The sequence below is a fragment of the Aphelocoma coerulescens genome, chromosome 2, assembly GCF_041296385.1.
Source record: "Aphelocoma coerulescens isolate FSJ_1873_10779 chromosome 2, UR_Acoe_1.0, whole genome shotgun sequence".
Lineage (NCBI taxonomy): Eukaryota > Metazoa > Chordata > Aves > Passeriformes > Corvidae > Aphelocoma > Aphelocoma coerulescens.
Window position 1 is genome coordinate 74,653,758 of NC_091015.1, and position 26,515 is coordinate 74,680,272.

Sequence of the window (26,515 nt, forward strand, 5' to 3'; positions counted from 1 at the left end):
TCCAGCCTTTGACAAAATTCCACTATGAATTCACATGTCGGTGTGTACTTTTATTTTCTGGTTTTAAACAGAGAAAGGTAATAATCCTGTCACCACTAGAGGTTCACTCTTCTTTGTTCTTGTGGGGTTTATTTTGAGTGGGAGCAGCTGAATTCTGTCAGTGAAGGAGCAATACTATCATGCTACAGTGTGGAAGGAAGGCCCTTGACGTGCATAAGGTCCCATACTTAGGAGAAGAAGTACCATTTACCTGTCCTGCTATGTGTAAGAAAATCTAATGATACAAATAATTTTAATTTTAACTCCCCCTGCCACTCCATTAGCATCCTGTAATTTCAAAGGGAAATAATTTAACCAAGATAACCTGCTTGGTTTCATTATCCAGAACACTAAGGCTTTAGACATATTTTTAATTAGTTTGTTTTTCAAACTCTTGATTTGATAATACACTGTACTAATTACTTTTTAAAGGTAAGTGGAGCACAATGAAAAAGCTGTAACAGTTGATGAATATCTGAGCATCTTGGAATACATTTCTAAACTGACCAAACTTGGCAAAGCTCCTCTGCTTTCTATTATTTTAAAATCCTCCTTTTAAAAAAGTTGGTGGGTTTTTTTTTGTATTTTATTAAATTGTGACCTAGAATTTTCAACACAAGGAAGGGAATAGTACAGATATCTCTGAAGTGTTTGTCTGCAGTGTTCTTATCTTTAATAGCTTCTTTGAAGGAGCCTGTGTGCCCTTTGCCAGAGGCATAATTAGTATCATCTTTCAGCAGTGTGTAGATACGAGTGTGTCATCTCCGTGTGGTTGTACAACAGCTCTCACTTCTACTGTGTTTTCTGCCTCTGATCATATTTTTCTTAATAGCTTCTGTTACAGTGCATTTAAGTTACCTCTGCTCTTTGTAATTATTTAGAGGTTAAAATATTGTGAGTCAAATATCAGACTAGAGGAGGAAGGAGAAACAACTCCCTGTGAGCAATAGATCTTTGGCAAAAGGTGGTAACAGGAAGGCTGTGATTAGGAGACTACATTTTAAGAAGTTTTCCCATGATCAGTTTTCTAATTAAGCTGAGCCTCTGGGAGTTACATGCTAGAGAATTTCAGGGATTCCTAAATAAAGATGGTTTAATTGAGATCTCACAAATTGAGTTTTCAGGCTCTTCTATTCCGCAAAACATGTGATTGTTCTTTTTCTTTGAGTGCTGTTTTGACTTAATAATCTGATGATCTGTTGCAATTGGGCAAAATCCAAATAAAAATTTTCACTATATCATGTTTGTGTGAACTTCTGTAACTTCTAACTTGTAGTGCAGTGTGCTCTTAAACAGGCTTTTTATTCTTTTAAACACCTATATTTGGGCGATAGAAAGGCTTAGGGGCCTTTGATCCCAGTCTTCTCTTTTGAGTCCTGATAGGAGAGGTTGACTGTGTCAGTTCATACCTGCAGAGATTTTCAATTACAATGGGAGAGCCCCCAGAACCAAAACCTGGGAGCTCTTAATTTATGGCATGTTAGAAAACAACTGTTAATTTGCCTATGTTTCAGTAAGGCAAAAGGTATGTTTGCTGTTAGTTCAGTGTCAATAGGTACTGTAGTCAACGTGTGCCGTACTTGGAGAGCTGCTGACTTGGATCAGTCACATTCTTGAAGCACCAGCCATTGGCACCGTGGAGACTTGCTCACCACATCAGAGTAAGCAGATTGAACAGCACAGCAACTTGATTAGGCTGGAAGCAAAGCAATGACATGCTGACACTATCCAAAAGTATGAGCTTCTTTGAAGTCTGGGTTAGTTTTTATAATTCCAAAATAACATTAAAACATGCAGACACGCAATAATTAGTTTAAAATACTGGAAGAAAAATTGTAATTGATTTTATTACTAAATCATTTAGTGTTTGAAACTAAAATTTTAGGATGGATTGGAAAATCAAGAATAAACTTTAGGGTGCTGAATTTTAATTGGACAAATCCTTTAATAAAAATAAGTTTGTATTTAGTAACTGTAATCTCAAAAATTTCTAAGTTCTGTTTTAAAGTTAGGAGTAACATTGAGTGTAGAATATTAGATACTTCTCTTATGTGCAACCATTTAGGCCACCTGTGGAACATGAGCTATCAAGCAACTCTTGTGGTTTAGGACAAGAGTCATTTAATCAGTGTTGGCAGGGAGAAGTGATTATACAGGCTCGCAGTGAACAGCACATGTGTGAAGTACAGAGAGAGAGAGCCTGGTGACCACCACCATGGCATTATTTCTTCCCAAGGGAATGGAGTGCTGCTGCGGTGCCAGACCTCCAGGCATCCGTTCCAATGGAAGATGCAATTTCATGTCAGTGTGTGCCTACTGGGAGATTTAAGAAATGGGAAGAGGTGCTGAATGAAGTAAGATAGAGTATCCTGTGTGTAGTACTAGAGCTGAATTAACGTTTCTGCCAGTTTTGAGCCCTTTCTGATGTCAATGACCCCAATATCTACCCCTGCAAAAAGCCGCAGGATGCAGTTTACTGAGTGAAAAGGGAGACTGATCTTGAGGTTTAGCTTTTGTATTTGCCACAGATTACTCCGAATCCCTCAGCGAGTTGCTTAGTTTTTTGTAAAATGAGGATAAATATTTAACTCTGTATATAGGCATTGACATAGCTGGACATTGATTATGGACGAGCTACTGGCATAAAATCTGAGTGCTGCCAGGCAGCAGCAATTCAAAAGCTGACTGCCCAGGTGGGGAATGTAAAGTATTCTGGCAAAGGCAATTCCTGCCCTTCATCCCAGGCAAAAACCTCTGAGCCTGTTTCTCTAACCTGGGAATGTACCATAGGTTCAGTGTTACCCAAATGACTAATTTTCTGCTAGGGGTGGAGCCCAGGATCTCTTGGGTATGAAACACAGCCTGGTAGCTTTTTGGGAATGGCATCACAGTGGTTTGAAACTTCCATGTTTGTTTTGTTCTTGGTGGAAGGGAACGTGAAGTTGGGGTTTGAAGTGCATGTGGAAAGGGTTGGTTTTGAGGTTCGCTGTAAAATCTAGTCGGGCTGGTGGAGTTAAATTACTTTGGGATTGTCAGATATGAATTTTAAATGTGAGAAGCACTCCTTTCGTTTTTTAAAATTTTGAGTACTCTGTTACTCTGGAGTGTTTTGCTAAGTTTGGAAAGTCAACCTTTGGGTTTTTTTTCCTGCATACTCACTCATTTCCCCACCCTTGCTCCATTTCCCTAGAAAAGGAAGAATTTTCTTTAGGTTTTTGGGTTTAGCTCTACTAGTTTGAAGAACAGACTGAGAAGAAAATGGGGTTTATGTTGCTGCACTAGTTAATAAATTAGCTGTGACAGCAGTGGCACCTTGTGATTCATACAGTGGCAGCAGAGGGAAGAGTTGGAGCTCTGTTTTAATTCCGTATTTGGGATAGCCTTTTCTTCCCTCTCGCTCAGGCACCGAGGAGCTCCCTCTGGGACTGTTCCTGCAGGTGGAGTCACACAAGTGAACTGCAATTGCTCTTTCCTATAGAGTTTATGCAGTTTGTACTTCTTCAGCCTGGCTTGGTAAAACTACCATAAGGTGCAGGCATAAATTACATATATTTGCACTTCAGGGACTTGGCGTTGTCCTGCCAAAACATAATAAGTAGGACATATAATAAATGAGAAGCAGGCCCTAAATGTTAAGCATTGAGATGCCAGCACCTCAGGAGCATTTGAGAGGCAAGGTTTTTTTTTCCACCTGCATACAGCCACAAAATGGGGCTGTGTGTCAGAGAAGCCAAACCTCTGAACGTGGCTCACTGTAGGGCTTGGCATGCCGTGTGCTTTTCTGGGGCGGGCTGAAGTCCCACATACCTTGACCTGCCCTGTGCTTAAATCATTCTGATGTCTTAAATTGTTTTAAGATTTTTCCAAAGCACATCTGGGTTATGTTTAATTGTTAGGGGGAAAAAAAGAGAGGAGCTACAGGGGGAGTTGGTATAAATAATTCATGGAGAAGAATCCTCCAATTTTGCAGAAACCACAGTCCAAATTACAGAGAAGGCTCTTGGACTGAGATGATTTTTGTTGTGGTTGTAACATACCAGAGTTTGAATCCTGTCCAGATGAAAACATTTGGTTTGTACTTCAGTAAATACTGCAGAAACACTGCCAGCTAATTCTGAAGAGTAATGAAATAGTATTTTTGGCAAAGCATATGCACTTTCCATACTTCTGATTCCACTCTTCAGATCCAAATTCAGAGGGTTTTTTTAACATGTTTAGCTAGTCCAAGACAAAAGTTAATGTAATTTAATGAGAAACAAAACCATAATTTAGGAGGGAAAACTACACATTTGTCAAAAAAAAAAAACAAAAAAAAAAACGTTATAACATCATCAGTCAAATAAAATGGCTGAAAAAGAGTATAGTTTATTCTATTAATCAGGCACTTGCTGCTGAGGTCAACACATCTGTATGTACAGGCTGCAAAAGCATCAATTCTGCCTACTGTTAGTAGTGAGCCTGAATTTTGCACATGCAAAGGGTGACATCTTTCCTAGGAAATTGCTAAAAGTAGCACCATGACTTAAACCCCACATATTTTACTGTGTACTTACTGTTGTATAAGCACCAGATTGTTGTAACAGAGGACATGAAATACATTTGTCATTCTTTCATACACATTAGGCCACACTTTGTGTGTAGTTGTGGTAATCGTTTTTCCTATATAGTTAGGTTTTCTTTTGTGTTGCTCTCACAATAGGTGGAAAGACAAAAATACTTGAGAGAATTTCAATATCAGTATCTGGAAACAGTTGCCAAACATACTTCAAATCTAGTTTTTTAAAAGAGCTGATTGTCCTCCCTTTTTGTAATAATTCATAGGTCATTGTAACCTAGATGAGTGGTTTTAAGAAAAAGAACTCATCATTAATGATTCTCTCAAAATTTGCCACACGCAGTGGTATCCAATCCTAGGAGCTCTCATACTGGTGAGGAGAGGGTACCTAGGGTTGTGTCAGCTGTCCATACTTTCTATATGGCTTGCAGTCCCTTAGTCAGCCATGGAAATTTGTTAGGCTTTCAAAATCTCACTATGAGGTCCAGCTTTGGTGATTTGGCCTTTCCCCAGTGTTTGGAGGAGGGGGAGAGGGCTGGGAAGTTCCCTCCAGGTTGCTACCGGGCTTTGGCCATGGCTTCTCTGCTCTCAACTGTGAGAGTTGTTAAGCAAGAAAAGGCAAGTGGCACACATGCCTGCATCAGGGCAGCAGGTTGACTGCACTATCAGATGGATGCCTTGTGTTGAGCAGCCTTAACAGGAATGTCTTTTCCACTTTACTGTATTTGTTACTATTTCATGTCAATTATCCCTTCCGTATCTCCCTTCTCCCATTGCTCCTGCAGCTTGTGTCCATCTGCTAGCATACCTCTTACCACTCACCTTTCTCCAGCCCCAGCACATCTGGGCTCCTCCCTTCTACTCTGCTGCTGCTGCAGTTTGCAGCCTTTCTTACAGCTTACTCCTTTTGCCACGGCTTCTCCTTCCTTCCCAACGTGTTGCAATTGCCCCATCCAGATCTTTGGTGACAGCATATGCTTCTATGCAAATGTTGGCTGCAAAACAAATCAGCTGTCTTGGGGTGTGGGGGGGAAGCATTTAGGAATTGTGTGCCTCCTAGGCATCATCAGGACAGAATGTAAAACATGCAGGTCCTACACGAGACTGGAAACATACTGTGTTTAATGTTTTGTTTAATAACATAAAGTGATATATTATGCTACACATTCAATAAGAAAAAGTGTGCATAGAAATTTTCCAAATCTTTTCTTCAGAGCTTGTAATATTACATTACGGTTACAGCATTTATTAATGGACTTTAATTTCCTTAGTCTGGGATTTTAATCTGAATCAGTTCCCTGATCCGATTCACCACATGGCCCCACAAAAAAATTACACTGCCACAGTTGAGGTGATGGCACAGGTCTAATGAATGAGAAGAGGCCAGATGCTGGTAGATGTTCTGTAGGCCATTTTTGATGCCAAGAAAAATGTCCACACAGCCACCAACAGTCTAGATGGTTCCTTGCATGAAATGTCTTCTAAATGAGTGGTGAGAAGTCAAATTTAATTTCTAGGTTGCCATCAGATTTGCTGAGTGAGTGGGCTTTTCAGGCACCTGCTGATGAGGTATGTGGTAGGGTGGGTTTCTCAGGAGGGCTGCTTGTGTGCTTTCCCCAAGCTCTGGAGGGCTGCTCCCTACTCTCCACTTCATGCGCTCCAGTGCCCATGGTAGCAGCTGCCTGCACAGCGTGGGGGCTCCCAGCACAGAAGGAGACTTGTAAAATTTGATACAGCCACAGGCTCTCGTAACTCTCTCTCGCAGATTTTTCTGCTGTTTTCTTGGGGATGGAAAGCGAGGAAGTGGGGAATTGTATACCTAGAGTGCTGAGACCTGGCAGGCACCACCTCCCAGGCACAGATGTTGCCCTTTATTTGCAGCATTGCTGCTCTTCTCTTTTGCTGTTGGTTATTAATTCCAGTGTCACTCTTTATCTTACCCTTGGTAGGTTCTGAGAATCACACTTTGGTGCTGGGGAGAGCAAGAGGAAGAGGAGGGATGTTTACTCATCTTTACTCTTGCTGCCTGGCTGGCAAATATGTGCCAGAAGGAGCCAGCATAGCTGCCCCATAGGTTTCTGTTATTGAGTGTGTGCAGGAAGAGACAAACATTGAGAGTAGTGATCCATAAATTTTACATATCAGGGAAGCCCCTACAACTGTATGTCCTGTGAATGTGTGTGTACAGATGTGTCTGCTGAACCTGCAGTTTTCCTTACTCTCATGTCATTTTGGAGGGCTTTTATCATCTTGCTGTCATACACCATTTTCATGGTAAATAACTGTTACACAGGGAGTAACCTGAGAGCAGTAACTCTCAACAAAGTCTGTCTGTAAGGAAAACCACCATGGTCTTAACTTGCAGTGAAGACTGGCCAGATTTTTGAGGAAGGGGAATGTATTTTATTTGACCAACTGATACAGTTGGAAAAAACAAACCGGCTCTTGAGAGCACATTCTTCTTCATATTTCCAGTGGTCTTGAATGTTCATGGCTACAGTAATGCTTCTTAGTATTGTTATATAAATCAGTAGCTTTGAGTAACAAATGGGGTCCCCTGTACAGGTAGGCTGTGGCATTGTATACACATCCCTATCTGATGTCAGAGAGAATGAGGGATATTTAGGACAGGAGTCATTATTAAAGAAGGTGAGTGGTCACATAGCTTCCACTCTTCACAGTGCAGTTTCATTCATATGAGTTTCATTAGTTCTTCAGTCATGAGAATTCTGAGTATTATTTCTGTTAAGAGGGGCTTTACGAGTGTTGCTTAAAAGCTCTTTGTTTGGTGTAAACCAGCAGTGCGCATAAACCACTCTCACCTTAGATGTTGTTTAATAAACACGATGGTCATTCTTTTAGCTTGAATGATATCACAGTGTACTTACAGGCATGTCTTCCCTTCAGTTTGCTCATAAAGGGAATTTGCAGTGTCTTGAGCTTGGGCAGCCTGTTTCAATATTTTAAACCAGTGTTTTCTCAGCCTTTTGGACATGTTTAGCTACATAGGCTTAAAGTGAAAGTGGTTTTAACCAGTTTAACACATAGTTGTGAACAAATTACTTGAGGCTATTCCAGAACTGAAGCAGTATTATAAAAGATGAGGATAAAAATAGTTCTAATACAAAAATTAAGCAAGAAAACTCAGAGCTCTAAAATTTCTTTCAGAGTCTTCCATCCATAACAATGCTTAAATAGAACAAAAATACGCAAGTCCAGAATTTTTTTTCTTTCTTTCTGTTTGGCAAGTCAAGTTTAATAAATATGTAGGGAAAGCTGGTGGGAAGGAGGGGAGGAGACCCAGACTGAATGCCAGCTTTTCTCCAAGGTCTCATATTGCAGAGCACTTAGATCAATAAAGTCAGGGTTAGCGGGACTCTTCTGTGTTATTGGATGTTGCTAGTCTAACTTCTCTGGAAATGTACTTCCCAAACAGTCCCAGCTGTCCCAGGAATGCAGTTTAACCATTGTTGTTTGTAGTTCTCGATTGGAAAGAATTAAAACCTGTCATTCTGACAGAAGATTTATGCACTGAGATTACAGCAATTGAATACCAGGAGTTAGGTGAAGTTTGTGCCTGCTCTCGAACTTGGGTAAGACTCTTGCTCCCTTCTAAACAGAGTGACACAGTACTGTATTTTATTCTGTGCTTTAAGAAGAAAAAAAAAAGATTGCTATTGTAATAAAAACATTTGCATTGCAGATGATACATTTTTGTTGGTTGCTGTTAAAAGCAGCTGCCGAAAAAGCTCAGAGATGTGGAATTCTAAGGAAGGTGAAGCTCAGAGAACAGACACTGTATCTGAACTCCTATTTTAAGTGTCTCAGAAGGATAAATTTTCTGAGTATTTCTCTAATTATAATAGGGAGATTTCAGTATGTATTTGAATCTAATTTTGAGGGTTCCTAACAGTAAGGTTCTTTTACACCATCATTTGTCAGTGCACAGTGGTGTCAGATGGTGTCAAACTTCAGATTCTGATAAGAGCAGATGCACTTGCATCCAGTTTCTGAATCCATACTACACGCTTGGCTAACTAGATGGAAGAAAAACCCATTTATTTTTCAGACAGCACTGTCCTAGAGTAGCTGTTTTAGAGTCTTCTAGTTAGTTGGTGTTGAGACTTACCACTCCCCTACGAGTAGAAGAATTAATGTGCCTCTCAACACCTCTTACCTACTATGTTTGATTGCTTAGAGTGTGCCAGAAAGTTCTGGGCTTGCATAAAAAATGTGAAGGTTTTTTGTTTCTGTAAGTTGCTACAGCTTCCATGCCGTGAAATATGTCAGCAGTCTTAATTTGATCATTAGTCTATGTAAACATAAGAACTGTGGCATGCAAAAGCCTTTTCCTCCAGGATAACTGTGTATCTCCATACATTTCTGTCTAGGTTGGATGGAATAATACACTGTTTTGGGGGGGAAGAATCATCATGCCCTCAATGCTGTGGTAGTGTTTCTCTTGGCTACCCCAGGGCTACCACTCACACATAGCACAGGATGCTGGTGAGGAGTTGTCTCTGCCCCTGAGGCAGCCGCTGTTCCAAAGGGGCTGCTAGAGAGGCCAAAAGCAAGTTTCTTTACAGGTAGGGGCTAAGCCCTCAGTGGGATGGAGGAGGGAATTGGAAGGGTCAAAGTAAGGAAACTCATGGATTGAGATAAAGACAGTTTAATACGCAAAGCAAAGCTGCAAGCAAAGCAAAACAAGGAATTCATTTGCTACTCACTGTTGGCAGGCAAGTGTTCAGCCATCCCCAGGAAGCAGGGCTCCATCATATAAAATAGTTACCTGGGAATAGAAATGCTGTAACACTGAATGTCCCCGCCTTCCTCCTTCTTCCCCCAGCTGTTATTGCAGAGAACAGTGTCCTATGGTCTGGATTATCCCTTTGGCTAGTTGTTCTGGCTCTGTCCCCTCACAGCTCCTTGTGCACCCCAGCCTGCTTGCTAGTAGAGCAGCATGAAAAACAGGGGCAAAAAATGCCTTGACACCATGCAAGCACTGCTCAGCAATGGCTAAAGCGTCTCAGTGTTATGAACTTTATTTCCAGCACAAATCCAAAACACAGCCCTGTTCCAGCTACTATGAAGACAATTAACTCCATCCCAATCAAAACCAGTATACTTAGGGATGGATGATTCATTGCAGAAACAGCCTATCCCAGTTTTTGTTCCACATTTGGGTAATTCATTAATTAAAAAGTAATTTTTATAGTGAAGAGTGTTTTGTACAAACCTGGTGGAAGCGGAAAATACGCAACCAAAAAATAAGCTTTAGTTAATTATTGGCAATGGCAACACCAACAGCTCAAAACCAAACAAAACACAGAACTGCAGTTCTGAAGAGCTTGAGGCCAGAAGTGCTTCCTAAGGAAGCAGCTGCCAAATAGCCACTACTTTGTGTTGGTCTCTAGCCCAGTTCTCTTAGTCCTTTTGTTTTATTTAGCTGCAGGAAAATAATTGAAGTGATAAGTTGCTATTATCCAAGTGTGCTGACTATATTTTTTTCCATTTCTTTACCAAAATTTTTTCTTTGGGAGTAAGTAGAAGGCTCCTAGGGCACCTGTCCCTGCAGGGGATAGACAGGAGACTAATTTTGAAGTAGAAAGTGATATCAGGCACATGGGAAGGTGCCCATTAGTTGTCAGCAGTATTTGTACATTTAAAAATCATGGGAGTGTCGTGGGAAGTAATCAAGAGATGAGAAGCAACATCCTCAAGAGGAGCACACAGGGAATCAGAAGGCCTTTCCTCTTTTTCCTCCCTTCCCAGGAATCTGCTAGGCAAATAAGCTTCTCAGTGTCCTGGCTTTTGTCTTTATTTCTTACTGCAGAATACTGCAAAACATTGTGTACAATATTGTGGAGGTCTGCAAAGTATTGTGAACTTGAAATGCTGATGCTTTATTGTAATGATAACTTTAAAATACCTCTGTGGTGCAGATTGGTTTTTTGCTCATTTTTCTTCTGTTTGGAAAAGCTGTAAGCTTCCAGTTATGTGTTAAGACTTCAGCAAGGCACTTGAGCATGAATTTGAAATTAAGCATGTGCATTAGTCCTTTTCTGAATACACAGAGCTATTAATTAGGGCTTGTAGCAAGGCTGATTGTCTGAAGTATGAATAGAATGTGCTTAAGGGGGGGGGCGAACCCTGCTTTTCAAGCACATGCGTATCCTGTTGGTAAAAACTAATAAATAAAAACCCTCTAGTTAGTCATGCACTGGTGTGACCTTCCAGCTCCGAGTCCCACTCTTCCCTTGCTGTGCATGACACTGAAGTAGGTTATGATCAATATGGTTAGTGCAGTAAGTGAATGTAATGATGCTAATGAGCCATTTCTTTATAATGATCAGGTTCTCCAGCCCTGCCCAGCAACATGGTATATTTTGGAAGCTCTCAGGATGATGAGGATGAAGAAGAGGAGGAGGAGGAGACAGAGGACACAAAAACAGCCACAAACAATGCTTCATCATCATGCCAGTCAACCCCTAGAAAAGGAAAAACGCATAAACATGTACCAAATGGGCAAGGTAGGTCCTAAGTAGTGCTGTTCTCCTGCACCCCCTAGTAAAGAAATTTATGGGCTGAATGTGCTCAAACCTTGTCCATTCTTCTGGATCTGATTGAAAAAGTGGTGGAGTGAGATGTAGTGTTAGCATCTTGTACTTTAACCTGTTTATTCTGACAACCTGTAGTCTCTCTGTGGCAGAACTACCGCAGGGCTGGAATTATATACACACATCCACACACACGTGTATATACACATATATACTGAAGTGGGGGTCAGTCTCTTCTTCATGTAACAAGCAGTAAGACCAGAGGAAATGGCTTCAAGTTACACCAGGAAAGATTTAGGTTAGGTATTAGGAAGAATTTCTTCACTGAAAGGGTTGTCAAGGGCTGCCCGGGGGAGTAGTTGAGTCACTGTCCCTTGAAGGTATTTAAAAGTCATGTAGATGTGGCACTTAGGGACATGCTTTAGTGGTAGACTTGGATATCTTAGGTTTATGGTTGGATTCAATGATCTTAAAGGTCTTTTCTGACCTAAAAAATCCTATGATTCTGTGAGACGTATTTATATATATGTATACACACACACATATATGCGTATGTATTATATATATATTTATGTATATGTATTTATATATATGTATACACACACACATGTATAGACACAGTCACTCTCTCTGGCTTTTTTGAGACTGATGTTTAATTGAGAATGACTTTATCAAAGTTAAATATAAGCATTCATAAGTGTTATCAAAACACATGTCAGGGGCAATACTTAATTTCTGTCATGTGGTATTGAGACCACACTTGCAGTGAGTCGATACTGCATTCATGTTGTTGATTGAAAGATTTTATGAAAGAAACTTTTTCAAGTCAGTTATTTCTCTGCAAATCAGCAAAAGCTGCATTAATTACACAGTAATTGTGTCATGATGTCCTTGTGCCATATCTTGAAAAATGGATCCATGCTTATTATTGCAGGATTACCTAGTGTATAATGGAACATTTAAAGCCATGCTGAAAATTCCTAGAGCCTGCTGTAATACTCCCCTGCCAGCATCCTGTGTGATGTGGTTCTTGCTCCAGCAAGAGCTCTTGTATCATAACACCTCTGTGCCATCTCTGCCTGACATAATTTCAAAATGTAGCCTATGTTCTCTGTTCCCTTCCTCACTATTAGTTTTCCATGAAAATCTTTCTTTCTGGTGACTGCCCCTTCAGCTCTTCTCCTCGTAGTTAAAGGACTGAGAGGAAGGTCTCTTTACAGTGCACTTTTTGAGAGGTGACCTGTGCTTTCTCTATTTGTTCTTTCATGCTACCTTGCTCCAAAGAAGAGATGAGTAGATCCCAATTACTTCACTGTGCTGATCCTCATCTCTGCCTTTCAAAAGGGAGTTTTCTATAAAGGGTGCCTTTGTTGCATATGCCAACATTTTTTTTCATTACTGCATCTGAATCTGTTTTTATAGCACACCCAAGCTCAAAACCTCACTTTTTGTGAATGATTTATGGACAATTGCAAGGGGATGTTATGCCTAATAGCATGACAACTGTCAGCTGTGACCAGGAGCTTTAATGCTTTACCAGCCATAGATCAAAACTTGGCACTTGGGATTGGTTTCTAAATAACCCCCCCCCAAAATAAGACGCACAAAACTCTGCTTATGGAAAATGAGGCTGCATGTAACAGAACTGCTCCCTTAAATGTGATATATCACTGCAAAAGGAGCTGATCATGTTCCTTGAGAATGTCCCAGATGGCAGCCACTTTGAAATTAGCTCAAAACCGGAGACACCTGAAATCTTAATTGGGGGTAAGTAAAGGCAAACATAATGAGCCATATAATGGCTTCATAATCTTTATCAATATAGATCAGAGAGAGTGTAAATGAAGCTGCTGCTTTAATAGAGCTGCAAAAGACCTTTATAAAATACATAGGAGACAATGTGAGATGTTTTGACAAAGGTGAAGAAACAGGAATTCCCAGAGAAGGCAGCTGCTTCTTCTTCATCATTGTAATTTCTTTTTTTCTTCTTCTCTCTTTTTTTTTTTTTAATTAAAATTTCCTTACCCAGGGGTATTCCCATTCTTCAGTGTCTGTTATGTTGGTTGACAGCCAATAGTATTTTTGTTTCATGTGAATAAAGGAGGTTCTGGTTCATGTGTGTCTGTTTTAAATGAGACCACACACAAAGGCAGACCAGGGACGGGTGCAGCAAATTAATTTAATCTAGCGTGAGAGTCTATTTTTAATGAATTAAAGTCTTTTGTTTTTAATATACAATGTGTAGTCAAGCACTTTGGACCTGAAAATGCTAAGCATTTGCTATGACATACAACAACAAAGGTTCAGAGCTTGATTAATGTCATTAGACAGTGTCAAATGATTGCTTTCTACTCAGTGGGGGCCAGAACAACTTTTCTGGGCAAAGTCATTTGTCAATATCCTCTTCTGATGCCAATATGGGGCATTATTAAGGTTGCACACCAAACTGTTTGTTATAACTGAGCCTGTTGAGCCACCTTTTGGACAGCTAACTCAATCGAGAACGCCTGAGTGTGAATGGGAAGCACGTATAGCACGTGGCATAGCTTGCTACACAAGATGAAGTAATTAGCTCAACTGACTTGTTGCCTTCCAACCTTACTGCTTACACAGATACATTTAAAGCATCAAATTGTTACCCATGCCTTTTCACCCTCCTTTCATAGTACTGCTGATGTGCTGCGCACTCACCCAGCTCTAAAAGAGCAAAGTGAAATGTTTGGCAGAAGTGTTTATCCCCTGCATTCATGGGAGTGTGTAAAAGGGAGCGTGCAAGTCTTTCCAGGGAGGTATTGGGTCTAAATTGCATCTCCCCGCTGCTCAGAGGAAATTCCAAGCTGTAGGTAAGAGGGTAGGCTTCAGTCTCTGTTCCTGTAAACTTAATTCTTTGAATTCCCCACAACTAAATAAATCCTAGTTTGATTTCATTCTGTGGCACAATGGAAGGTCTTCTCTTCAGGCTCCTGAAAAAAGTGTTTGCAGGTGCCAAGTGTTTTGCTAGGCAGGCTGTGATAGAGAGCTGGAAGGTGGAGCTGGAGAGTTGTTGGGTTATCGGTCCCATCTCAGGAGCAAAGGAGGATAGGCATTACTCTACTTGAAAGGGCTTGTGGCTTGGAAAAGTGCCTCAGGCAGAGCAGCACACACAGATAGAGTTGTGTAGACAACTTGGACGTTGCATGCAGCAGGCTACAGTTCCTCTAATAATAGTTGGCTAATTTTCTCAGGAAGAATGATTGGAAAATTATATATTTCTCACACCAGCACAGCAGCTCAAAGGCAGAGAGGAGTGCACATCTGGGCCAGCACACCTGGGAATGTCTTGTTTGTCTCTGGATGCCAGAGACAGACAATTAAGTTCTAATTTACTTTTAGGAAAACAGAATTAACCATCGTTGCTTGTAACCAGATTTCTTCATGAAGGGCGAGTCTGGTGTCCTTAGCTGGAGCAAACCAGCTCCAGTGTGCCAGCAAACCTACAGGGTCAGAAATGGTTACTGGTTCATGCTGTGTTTTGTTAACATGATGAGATAAAAATTGCTCTGCATGCCTTTTGCCTGAAATGAGCAGGGGAGAAAATTGTATGAATGCTTCTTTTTTTTTCTCTCTTGAGGCTCAAATTTCAAAACAGACCTGGCAGTAGCGCATAGAAAGCAAGCATTGCTAGAAACACTATACCCTGCTTCAGTGCTGTCTTACTCGCTTACCAGAAACGCAGAAGAACATTTCGCTTCTCAATTTGCAATGGATAATTTAGCAGAGTAATTTCCTTACATGTGTAATAGTACAAAGATGATGCAGGAAAAGATCGTAGATGGCTTTTTTCTTATTTCAGGGTGTAGTTCAATGCAGCGTTTGTGTATCTTGGGCTTGAGTGGCACATCTTTTACATACATTACTGTTTGAGTGTGTTGTCAGAAAATTCTGATTTATGGTTGCAGTTCTTTATTTAGTTTTGGTTTTAACTAAATTTGGTATTTGTGGGTGGGTACATGAGACAGAGTCTGAGGCTTATGCATCATTTTTAGTGAAGCTAATCCTGAAGAGGTAAACATTTAGAAGAAAAATATTTTTTTGCAGAATGAGAAAATTTCAGGCAGAGTGCTGCAATAGTTAATGGGTAGGCAATTATTTTGGTGATTTACAGCCTTTTGTTGAAAGACCATGGAACCAGTAATTGTTGCAATAAACATTTTTGCACATTTAATTTTTCTGCAAAAATATGTAACACGAAAATTACCCGTTTTGCAGTAATTTGCATATTTAAATATGCAAATCAGGCACAACACATTTGGGGATTTGTGGATTTTCAGTAGCTAGATGTACGACCTGTGGAGAAGAATAGGGGAGCTGGAAGTTGCTCAAAAAAAACCCTGAATTGTTATCCTGGTGCGAGACTCGTGATAACAGACAGACACTTCTTGTATGGACTTGCTGCTTAGTGAGTGACCCTTTTGATGTTGTTTGTGTCGTAATGGTTAGGTGAGAGTAATGAATTTGTGCTGAGACGAGACACTTGGTATTGAATTTTTGCAAACGGTGGCACAGTGTCTCATACCAATAACGCTTCTCCCTGTGGCCCAATATATTCCTGTGCGCGCAGGGTTGGAGCTGTGTTATTGATGGTGTCAGAAACTAATTCAGTGTTACCTCTCTGCCGTGGCTCTCCTGTTTGACTCCTGCTAGCATGCAGCTATGGAAATTTTCGTGTAGTGTTGTCCACTGAGAAATTGAGTGGTGTTGCATTAGGGATAGGGAAGTGTGGAAACAGCAATACGACATGTTTTCATATGGCGTGGTGCCGGCCTTTTCTTCTGAAGTACCTCTTTGCTCCTGACTCTGAGTAGGCAGAGCATGTTGGGGGGCTCCAGAAGACAGCTTCTATCCCTGGGAATGATTTATGGAAGTCAGAACATACCCAACATTTAAGGAAAACAATTGGCAGTATTAAAATACTGTGTTTTATGGAAGTAGAAGGTTGTTTTAGTTCCTCTGGGAGGGGAAAAGAATTATTGCCTGGGTCCTTTAACGCAGTTTGAGAGCCACATAAATGTTTTCACAGTGACTTAGAACTGAATTAAAGCCAGAGCAAGAATGTTTTTGTACAGTAACGGATACTCCATGCCAGAAAGTTGATTAATACTACATCTCTTCCCAAACATGATCTATGTAACAACATGAGGTTTGCATTGGAATAGCTGGCTCGGGTTCACAATATTGGCAAGGTTCCCTTTTCTCCTTCTCAAAACAAAACTTCTCCCTTTCACTTCTATCTCCCCTCTTTTTTTTGGATGATTTTATGAATGCACAGTCACTTGCTTTATGCAGTACAAGCTCTGCAACATGCAGCACATATATATGTGTATGTTCCATGCCTTCATCTCCCAGACACAGGCACACAGCAAAAGGGTTCAGTACTCTGCAGTCCATATTAAACCTCCCCAGTTACCTCAACTATAAAGCATATCAGGTGCAGGAATAATCTCCAGGAGGGCTTGGGAAACAAAGCTTTGCCCATGGAGTCAATAGCTGACTGAACCCAGTTCACTAATTCTGCTGCTTCCACAGTGAAAGCCTGATTATTGTACATAATATAAATTAGCTTCTGAATGGCTGGCTGGCCGTATCCTGTGAAATGTTTGTGTGCAAATTAATTTGTAGGAATACTTCTGAAAATTGCTGAAAACACATTATGTTTATCGCCCACTACAGTGTCAATTCCTGTAGTAAATGCTTAGTTAATCTGTAGTAATTGAGCACATCTGTGTCTTTACTTGACCAAAAATTTTTTTAGGCATTATTATAGCTGCACCTAATACAGGCACAATTTACACAGTTTGCATTGGTTTGTGTAGGGATTTTTTATCATAGTTTCAAATGAGGTACCCCAAAGTCCCTGTATGGGATCCTGAGTGAATATTGGTGCCCGGGGTCTAGTTCCCCTGATGCAGAGAGCACTGTGATGCGTCCATGGGGATCACGCCTGCCATAAGGTTTTGCTCTGCTGCCATAAATTATATCAGTGGTTTAAAAACCCCCAGTGCTCGTGAGTTTTGAATATAGTGGTTCAGTTTCTTTGCATTTGATCATCACTGCTAACCAAAAGACCCACAAGTATTTCACTGTGGGACTCTTACTGTTTCAGTTTAATAATAATAATAGCTTTGGAGGACACAGCATTTTGAGAATAAGCATTCAGATGGATACGGGTATAATGATACCCATTTATTCTATTTGGAGTGTCTGATCGCTAATAATTTACTTACACTTTTAATTATTTGTTAATAGCACTTCTTACCTTTAACTAAAAGCTGTTATGGAAATACAGAGTTCGTTAAGGTAGCATAAAATAATCATAATTCAAGACTACATATCATTTCTGCTTTGGGAATGCAAGCTTCATCACTAGTGTTGGTTGGAGTTGGTATTTTGTCTTTCTATCTTTTGATGAAATTACTGCTTCAAGGGTGAAACTTTTACTGACTACTCTTTAGCAAGGAATTAAAGTGACTGGGAACAAAACAGTGGATATTGGCATGTCAGACTAACCTCTAATGTGGGAGATTGTCCTGGAACACATCTGTCTGGGGTTAGTAAAGCACAACGTACACCTTACCTGATTTTCTGAGTGCCTCAGAAATATTTAAGAGCTGGCAGACATGAAGGAGAATGCAATTTGCTGCATAAGAAGACACAAAAGAATTAGTAATCATTTCATTGTTTAATCAGATTTGGTCTCGGTAATACTTGATGCAGAGTGTTTGGGGGTTATTGTTTTCTTTCCTTTGAGAAGTAGGTGTTGCTGGCTTATTTTCTGTTACTCTTCAACAACAAAATTTTTTGAGGGGGTTTTTGGTCTTTTTTTGGTGATACATTTTTTCTTTGAACTGTCTTACTAGCTGTTGGGGCCAGAGTTTAATCTAACTCTATTGTACTAAATAACTTATTTATTGTCTGAATAACTTACTTCGACATCTTTTGTGAGATGGGAGGAAAATCATATTCTCAGGGATTTTTTTCCCCCCTTAAATGCTTGGCTTGTGCTAGCATTTTGTAATTAATCAACTTACACATAGTATGTCTGTGAACTTTTTAGAACTTACTATTGCAGAAAGGTTTTATAGCTGGATATAAAGTAGCTGGGTATAAGAGTAATCTAGGTGTTGGAAGAAACAAATACTGATTTTTAGAGAAACTGATACCATCCAATGTTTAACGAGAGACAGCATGGCAAAAACTGTTTTGCATCTACATCTCCCTTTGTTGTGTTTTCAGACTTAAGCTTTTTAAGCTTTTCCTGTGAGACTGAACATTTTTTTCCTCCTATTTCTCTCTTCCCCCTTTCAAGAATCTTACAAATTAAGACGAAAGATAATTACTCAGAGGGTAAAACTGGCAGGGTTCCCACGACACTTAAATTTAATGAGCTGTTGCATGTAAAATATACCTTGTCTCATGTTTGCTTTTTTTTTTTTTTTCCTTTTTTTTTTTTGTGAACCAGAGAAGTGCACAATTTGGCTTTTTGGCTGTGTTTTCTGTTTTAGTAATCTTTGGTTTTTAAAGTGGCAACTGATTACAGAAAATTAATCTCTCTGACTTGAATGTTTCCGTAGGAGCAGATCAGTATATACAATTTGTTCCCTCCAAAGAAAGATATCACTCTAAATGATAAAATACATGTTAACAAAGCTGCCATTGGTGGTTTGTGCTATGTCTTATTAAAAACAAATAATCATGCTTTGTGCATCTCTAGCGCCTTCCATGTGACGTGAGAATTCCTTACGAAGGAGGATGAATGTATTGTCATGAACTTCCTGAGAGGGGTTGGCAATTATTATCAGTTTCATCACTGGAAATGAGACACGAAGGGTTACAAGATTTTCACTGAAATCACTGAGAAATCCTTGGCTGGCTGGGGCAGCACCAGTTGCTCCTGAGCTCAGGAGTGACAGAACCATGGGGAAATTTGTGGTGACTTCACTGCTAACAGCTTTTCTCTCATTCTTACTCCATTTATGCAAGTGAGAAGGAAGAGAGGAGGAAAAGCATTTGGTAGTTTTTTATTTTTAGTGTAATCTGCTTCAACACTTATGACTGACTGAATATGATAAGTGACCTGAAAATATGATAAGTGACCTGAAAATCAAATCTGTCAATAGTTTGCTGGGGTTCTGGCTGTTGTAGGTGCTGCAGGAAGCTGAATTACTGTTTGGGAAGGTTTGGAGGTAGGGTCTAGTCAAAAGCAGCTGAGCTGCCCCTCTTCTGTCCAGCAGGATTGTTGGGTTTTTATTGCTACTCTTACTGCTGCTGCTCCTACTGTAATACTGCAGGACATCTGTAGGGACTGCTAAGCTTCACAACTTAGATAAGAAGGTATGTGTTGTAGGAATATCACCTTTAGTGACAAAAGAAGGCCTTCATTTCACAAGAAAACAGTAACCTCATGCATTTAGTTACATTCCCAAACAGATGGTGTATGTTGTGTGCAATAAATAAGATTTTCACATAGTTGTGCTATTAAGTATTTATGAAGTTTCTTGTTTGCATCCTTTCCTAAACCATGTCAAAAAAAAAATGCGTAGAAATCAAGAGTAAAAGGCAGGAGGGCACTTGCCATTGTGGATGTTGGATCATAAGCCTTGTGGACCCCTGTCAAGTTGTCCGCTGAAGAGAGGGCATCACTGACATGAGTTCAGCACATTTCTGATTAACAAGCAGAGAAATGGGATGTGATTTTTTTTGTTTGTTTGTTTTAGCTTCAGCTTTTCATGTTCCCTGACAACAGAAGAGCAGCGACTGTTCTTAAACAAATTCAGCAGAGAGACAGGAACAAAACTTGCTTCTATATATTTGCATAATATTTATTGTACAAAAAATAAAGGTTTTTGTTCCACGCTTTCTTATCCCTTTACTTCATTAAAAGGCTACAGTCCTCAGCATATGTCCCAGTGTTACTTCATGTTGCATGTTCCAAAATGGTTTTAGTATTTTCCTTTCTCTGCAGAAATACCTTTTTCTATTTGCAGCTTTCCTGCTATAGGCAAACTGCTGTCAGTTTGATTCAGCAGTTTGGGTATTGATGAAAACAAAACATGCTTTTTCATGGAACATTTCCTTTCTGTTACATTGGTATAAAAATAAATCTTTTTTCTGTTTAGGTTATGTTTAGAATTCCCTCAGTGCAAGAGCAAAGAAGGATAATTAAAACTGTCATAAATAAAAATCAAACTCATAATTCTAAATATAGATCAGTCAAAACAGTAATATACCTTATATGTTTTAATTTGGATATTGAAGTTAATGTGTGCTAACAAGAAGAGGAAATACTTTAGTAAATCTGTTCATTTAAAGAAATATGCAAAATAGTGCTTCTATTTCTATGTTGATTTAACTTTAGATGTAAGAAGGCATTCACTAAATATCCAAGACTGAGAGCAGAGAGAATTGTGGTCTTTTGAATGAAGTGTTTGGTCTTGCATACTTTTTCTTTTCTTTTTTTTCCTTAATAACCTGATTTTCTCTCTTCTCAGTTTTCAATGGGTCCAGCAAATCATCGAAGGAGAAAGAACCTGCTCAGAAACACAAAAGCAAAGAGGCCACCCCAGGGAAGGAGAGGAACAGCGAACATAAGGCTGAGAGTCGAAAAGACCAGGCTGCTGCTAATCACCATCCTGCTACAAACACTGGCTCCTCTACGAAAGGGCTCACGGCTAACAACCACCACACTCTTCATAGATCGGCTCAGGACTTAAGGAAACAGGTAATGAGTTGTACTCTACTGTGGACACACAGGAAACACAGGCTGTTAAGGTTCTAAGCTTGTTTTTCCACTGCTTGGTGTAGATTGAACGTGGTAATCCTCAAAAGCATGCTCTGGAGCAGCAGGGAGTTAACTTTCAGTGATAGAAAAAAAGAAAAAAAAATAAAAGTGTATATATACATGGGAAGTCAGTATGATAAAGCTTATAAAATTATGATATCGGTATGATAAATGTCTTCTTTATTATCTGGTATATTCATATGAAAGAGTAAAGTTCATATTGCTGTTTATGAAACCTTTCTGACTGGCACTCCGTGCTGACAGTGCCAAGGCTGTGGCAGCACGTGGAAGAAGGAGCTGGTCTGTGTGGCTTATCTCAGAGGCTCACTGGTGCTGTGGAGAAGCTGACATTGCACTCACGTGCCTCGGTTTGCACATGGGCAGCACAAAGCTCGGAGTTTGGGAAAAATGTTTGGTCTGATGTGTAAAGAAGATGCTTCAAAAATATTGCCTCCTTCACAGTGGAGGTACCTGGTAGGAGAAATTTTTATAGACTTCGATGTTACTTGGTTGAAAGCTAGCAAAAAAATTCAGCAAGAGATTTGTTTCAACCTAACTTGAATTCGGGTGTGAAGTTTTAGCAGACCAGTCTTTCAGTGTTTGTGACTGTCTTTAATCAGGCCCGGGCTGGGTTAGCAGAGTACCTGCACCAGGGCAATGCAGTACAGAAAGCTTGTTGCTCTCAGGCATTTTGGGGGCCTGGGGTTTTTTTTGTGGGGGTGTGGGGAGAGATGTTGGTTTGGTTGTTTGGTGTTTTTTTTGTTTTTTTTTTGGTTGGCTGGTTTTGCAGTGATTATTTCTTAACAGCCTAATTAGAGACAGCCTTTGCTTGCTGACATCTAAAAGTTTTTCTTCTAAGTAGGGTGACCTGGTCTTCAGTGGAGCTGGAATTGCCATCTTGTAGGGGGCTGTCAAGGCCTTGAAATGACACTTCTGAGACACAGGCTTCAAAATAAAAAATGGCAAAAAGAAAAGCAGTGATGCTGTTGCTGAGGGAGTCTTTAATGCTCTGTGTTTCAGTGGTGGTTTAAGTTCTTCTGAGATGCCTCCACCGGATTTGTGTTGCATTCTGAAGTAAATTTGAGATCCTGAAGGCTATTTACAGTTTATTTGTCTGTACCTCTGTAAGACTGCAGTTCTTTATTCCACCATGGCAGTTTGCCCTTATCTAGGCATCAGTGTAAATGTCTGCCTTCTTTTGCATCCTTCTGGATTTCTTTTTTTGTGATTAACAGCATCCTGTGGTCCTTGTTGTGGCATGCTCTGTCATGAGCTCATTGTGTTGAACAAGTTTCCCAAAACGTAAGGATGAACTTCTTAGTTCTTTTAACCTACTGGAACACTTGTGTGAAATGCTTTAAAGTTGTATCATCAGAGTTTGGTTGGTTAAAACTTCTGTGAAAGTCAACTGCCGCCACTTTGGAAGGTAGGTCTGAAAGGAAAAAGACAAGTGTAGAACAGTTTTGTCCACAACCCAAGTGGTTTGGCTTCATAGACTATTAAATGTTTTTGACTGTGCAACACACAATGGAGAAAAGCTTAAAGTGGTGCAGTACAGCCAGCAGTCACACCACATGGACACCTCACCAAGGGTGGTCCCCAAGCTTCAGAAAATGAGGGGGGGTTTAAGTCAAGATGGATTATGTGTGTTTTTTTTTTTTTTTTTTAATTCCTAAAAAACGGTTAGGCACCTAAATGTTCTTCTGCCGCCCACAGTAGCGTAAGAACTTTCTTACAATTTTAATAAAAATGTGACTAATTAAAGGTGGGTTATATGTTTTCCCTGACAGAAACCCTTAGCTTTGTACAAAACCCTAGACTTAATCAGTTAAAGGACATTGCTAAATTTCCTGCTGTTGTCCTGAGTCTTTGACTTTTTCATTTTCACACGGTACTAGCCACATGTTCCTCCTCCTTCCACTATATTTTGTTCTTTGATCACTGCATTTGCATGATTTGTGTGTATTTTTGTTTTGTTAAGTCTTACAGAAAATAAAGGCAGAACACTAGACATTACCAAAAATTCACTTTTTTTTTTTCTCCCTCTTTCTGTTTTTCTGTCTTTCTTATTCTGGTGTGCCCTTGCACTTGTAACAGGTTCCTTATCTCTTTTGCTTCCTCCTTTGCCATCTTCAAAGCCTTGCTACTTTAAAGGCTTGCGAGCAAAGGAAATGTAGTTCAATGGGGCCCTCTCTTGGCCTAATATGGTAATTTACCTCTGTACAACTCTTAGTAGCACAGAACTATTTTTATGAATGAATTCAAGATCAGTTGCATAACTTGGGTTTGCTTGGGACCAAAACTGTTGTCAGTGTCGCTAATGCTGCTCTTATCATTGTGGTTGCTATGTAGCAGGTTGTTTATCTTTTGGTTATGCTTTTGGAGGCTGAATCGTAGGTGCTACGCAGAGGTGTGTAAGTAGACCAGTTCAAACCTAACAAACAAATTGCTGCAAGACTGTGCTGGTCCATTTTTTTTTTTTTAAAGACAATAAAATTTAATATCATACCATGTTTTACTGCAGGGCAAGTGTTGAATAAAGGAGAAAAAAAGAGCGGTTTGAAGACAAATAATATGTCAGCAAAACTGGGAACATTGCTGAAAAGCAAAAATAAGATTATTCGTATCCCTCGTTTCACCTTTGGCTCAAGACTTTGAGTCACTTAAGGCTAATGTCAATCACTTTATTCCTACTAGGTGACACACTTAGTGGATGAATGAAAGGCTGTGGATGTTGTCCCCCTGGACTTCAGTAAAGCCTTTGACGCTGCCTCCCACAATTCTCTTGGAGAAACTGGCTGCTCATGGCTTGGATGGGTGCAGCGTTTGCTGGGTTAAAAGCTGGTTATATGGCTGGGCCCAGAGAGTGGTGGTGAATGGCATTACATCCAGTTGGCAGCTGGTCACTCATGGTGGTCCCCAGGGCTCAGTGTTGGGGCCAGCCCTGTTTAACATCTTCATCAATGACCTGGACCAGGGGATTGAGGACACCCTCAGTCAGTTCACAGATGACACCGAGTTGGGCAGGACCATTGATCTGCTGAGGGTAGAAAAGCTCTACAGAGGGATCTGGAAAGGCAGGAAAGCTGCCCAGCAGGAAAGAACCTGGGGCTGCTGGTTGACATCTGGCTGAACAGGAGCCAGTGTGTGCCCAGGTGACCAAAAAGCCAATGGCATCCTGGCCTGGATCAGGAACAGTGTGGCCAGCAGGATCAGGGCAGTGACTGTCCCCCTGTACTCAGCACTGGTGAGGCCACACCTCAAGTGCTGTGCTCAGCTCTGGGCCCCTCCACAAGAAAGACACCGAGGTGCTGGAGCAGGTCCAGAGAAAGGCAGTGGAGCTGGGAAAGGGTCTGGAGCACAAGTCTGATGAGGAGCAGCTGAGGGAGCTGGGGGTGTTTAGCTTGGAGAAAAGGAGGCTCAGGAGGGACCTTGTAACTCTGTACAGCTGCCTGAAAGCAGGGTGTAGCCAGGTGAGGGTCAGCCTTTTCCTCTGGATAACAAGTAATAGGACCAGAGAAAATGGCCTGAATTTGCACCAGTGTAGGTTTAGATTGGGTATTCAGAAAAATTTCTTTGCTGAAAAGGGAGGGGTCAGGTATTAGAATGGGCTGCCCAGGAAAGTGATTGAGTCTCCACCCGTGAAGGTATTTAAAACACCTGTTGGTGTGGCACTTATGATTTAGTGGTGGACTTGGCAGTGCTGGGTTAATGGTTGGATTCCAAGATGAGTTGGAATAAAAATTCAAAATACTGTGCTTACTATCTAGAACTGGAGGTTCTGTCCTAAAGCTGATGGTGCTGATGACATGTTTTCCTTTGAATAGGAGAAGCTGTGAGGATATTGCCTTTTTCTATCACCACTTTCCTGTGTTCTGTTTTCAGCCCTTGTGTCACAACCTCTTGCTGAAGGGAGTGCCCCAGATGGCCTTTCAGACTTCTGGTCACAACTTCCTTAGAAAAAGTCATTGGCAGGCTGGAGTGACAAGGTTCCTCCTTGCAACCTGACTGCTCAGACTGAGGTTTTGTCTTGATTTTGTCTGACAGCACAGTAATACAGCTACAACCTCCTGAAACATTCTGAAAACCTTCTCTATAGGAGACTCCACAATGTTCATTGACAGCTTCTTCCAGTGTTTTCCTTCTCTACTAATGAGCAAGTTTTTGTAGTTGTGCCTCAGATCATTGTAGATATTTAAAGCAATTTTTTCCTCCTGCTTTTCCCAGTGAACATGGAAAGAGCATTTACGGTCTCTCTTCAGAGGAGCTCCTTCTGCATCAGAAGACTGTTACAGAGTTATCCCATAGTGATCTCTTTCAGATTAATTAAGACCAGCTCCCTTGGTTTTTCAGCAACAGTCTTATTTTACAAACACCTGAGCACTTTGTGTTCTTTCAGACTTTCTCCTCTATCTAAATTTTTCTCACCGTGTAGCCCCAGTGCTGGGTCCAGCTCTTCATAGGAAAGCCTGTGCTCCCACCCTTTGCTTTTGACATCCTTAATAATAAGTCTCAGAAAGTGATTTGTGTGCTTTGTATTGGGATTGCAATTTGCAGCTCACTGTGGTCCCCAAACGTTATTCTTCCCCTACATATATATATAAACTGTGCTTCCTAAAAATAGCACTTCCTCCTACTGTAGAAATGTTCTGAAATAGGTTCTTCAGGATTGCCTTTGGTTTTGATCTTGTCCTGTGAGTGATTACAGCCCCTTCTAGGTGTGTTTCACTGCCAAATTTTACAATAATGAAAATACTTGGTAGAACCAAGGCTAAGCCAAATCCCTGCAGAAAGACACATGAAATACCCTCTCAGGACAGTAGCAAACTATAGCAATGAAAACTTTTCTTGAGGATGACTTTATTTAGTCCCTTGTGAAGCCACTTTAGAGTAATTATGTCTGGAATGTGTCTCAAGAGTTTGATGGAATGTCCCAGGGGACAGTGATGGAATCCTACTGAAGTGGAGGTGCTTCTTTACCTGCTCAGCCAGGTGTCTGTTGGAAGATGATTAAATTTGCTTGATTTGCTATTTTGGCAAAACTCTGGGTAGATTTTGCTGTTTTGAACATTATTTTATTGTCATTTGTGTGTTTGCAAATTACCTGTTTGATGATTTGTTCCAGAATTATTTTAGGGTTTGAAATTAGGCAGACTCTCTGTCTGCCCCCAGCTTACTTCCAGGAGCCATGCCCTAAGTTATCCAGGTACCTTCTAGCTTAATGGGGTTGCTTTCCTAGCCTTTTTGCTGAAATGGATTGTGTTCTATACCTGATAAATATTCAGTCACTGGCACTTCTGGTAAAGGTTAATGCAAAAGAAGCAGGAACACTTTAGTCAGTCTATTTGTTTTCCTTCCTCCTGTGGTGCTTTATCTCTTCCATTGTTTGTTATCTTGTATTTTTAAGGTATTTGTAATATTTTTTTCTGTTTTAGTCTCTTGCTAACTGAAGTTTCTTTAGCTCCTTGGCCTTTCTGATTTTCATGTGTGCTTTTTCTTTTCCTATGTAGTTCCCCTTAGTCACATAATTGTGTTACCACTTTTTAC

General features: G+C 40.4%; 1 protein-coding gene across 2 annotated transcripts in view; it reads left to right on the forward strand.

Moving 5' to 3' along the window:
- Positions 1 to 26,515, forward strand: part of JARID2 (jumonji and AT-rich interaction domain containing 2) — a 211,910-nt gene that overhangs the window by 155,298 nt on the left and 30,097 nt on the right. For both annotated transcript variants that reach the window (XM_069008035.1, XM_069008036.1), the window contains 2 exons: positions 10,948 to 11,124; positions 20,679 to 20,908. In XM_069008035.1, coding sequence (XP_068864136.1) covers positions 10,948 to 11,124; positions 20,679 to 20,908 — 407 coding nt within the window. The remainder of the gene's footprint in view (positions 1 to 10,947; positions 11,125 to 20,678; positions 20,909 to 26,515) is intronic.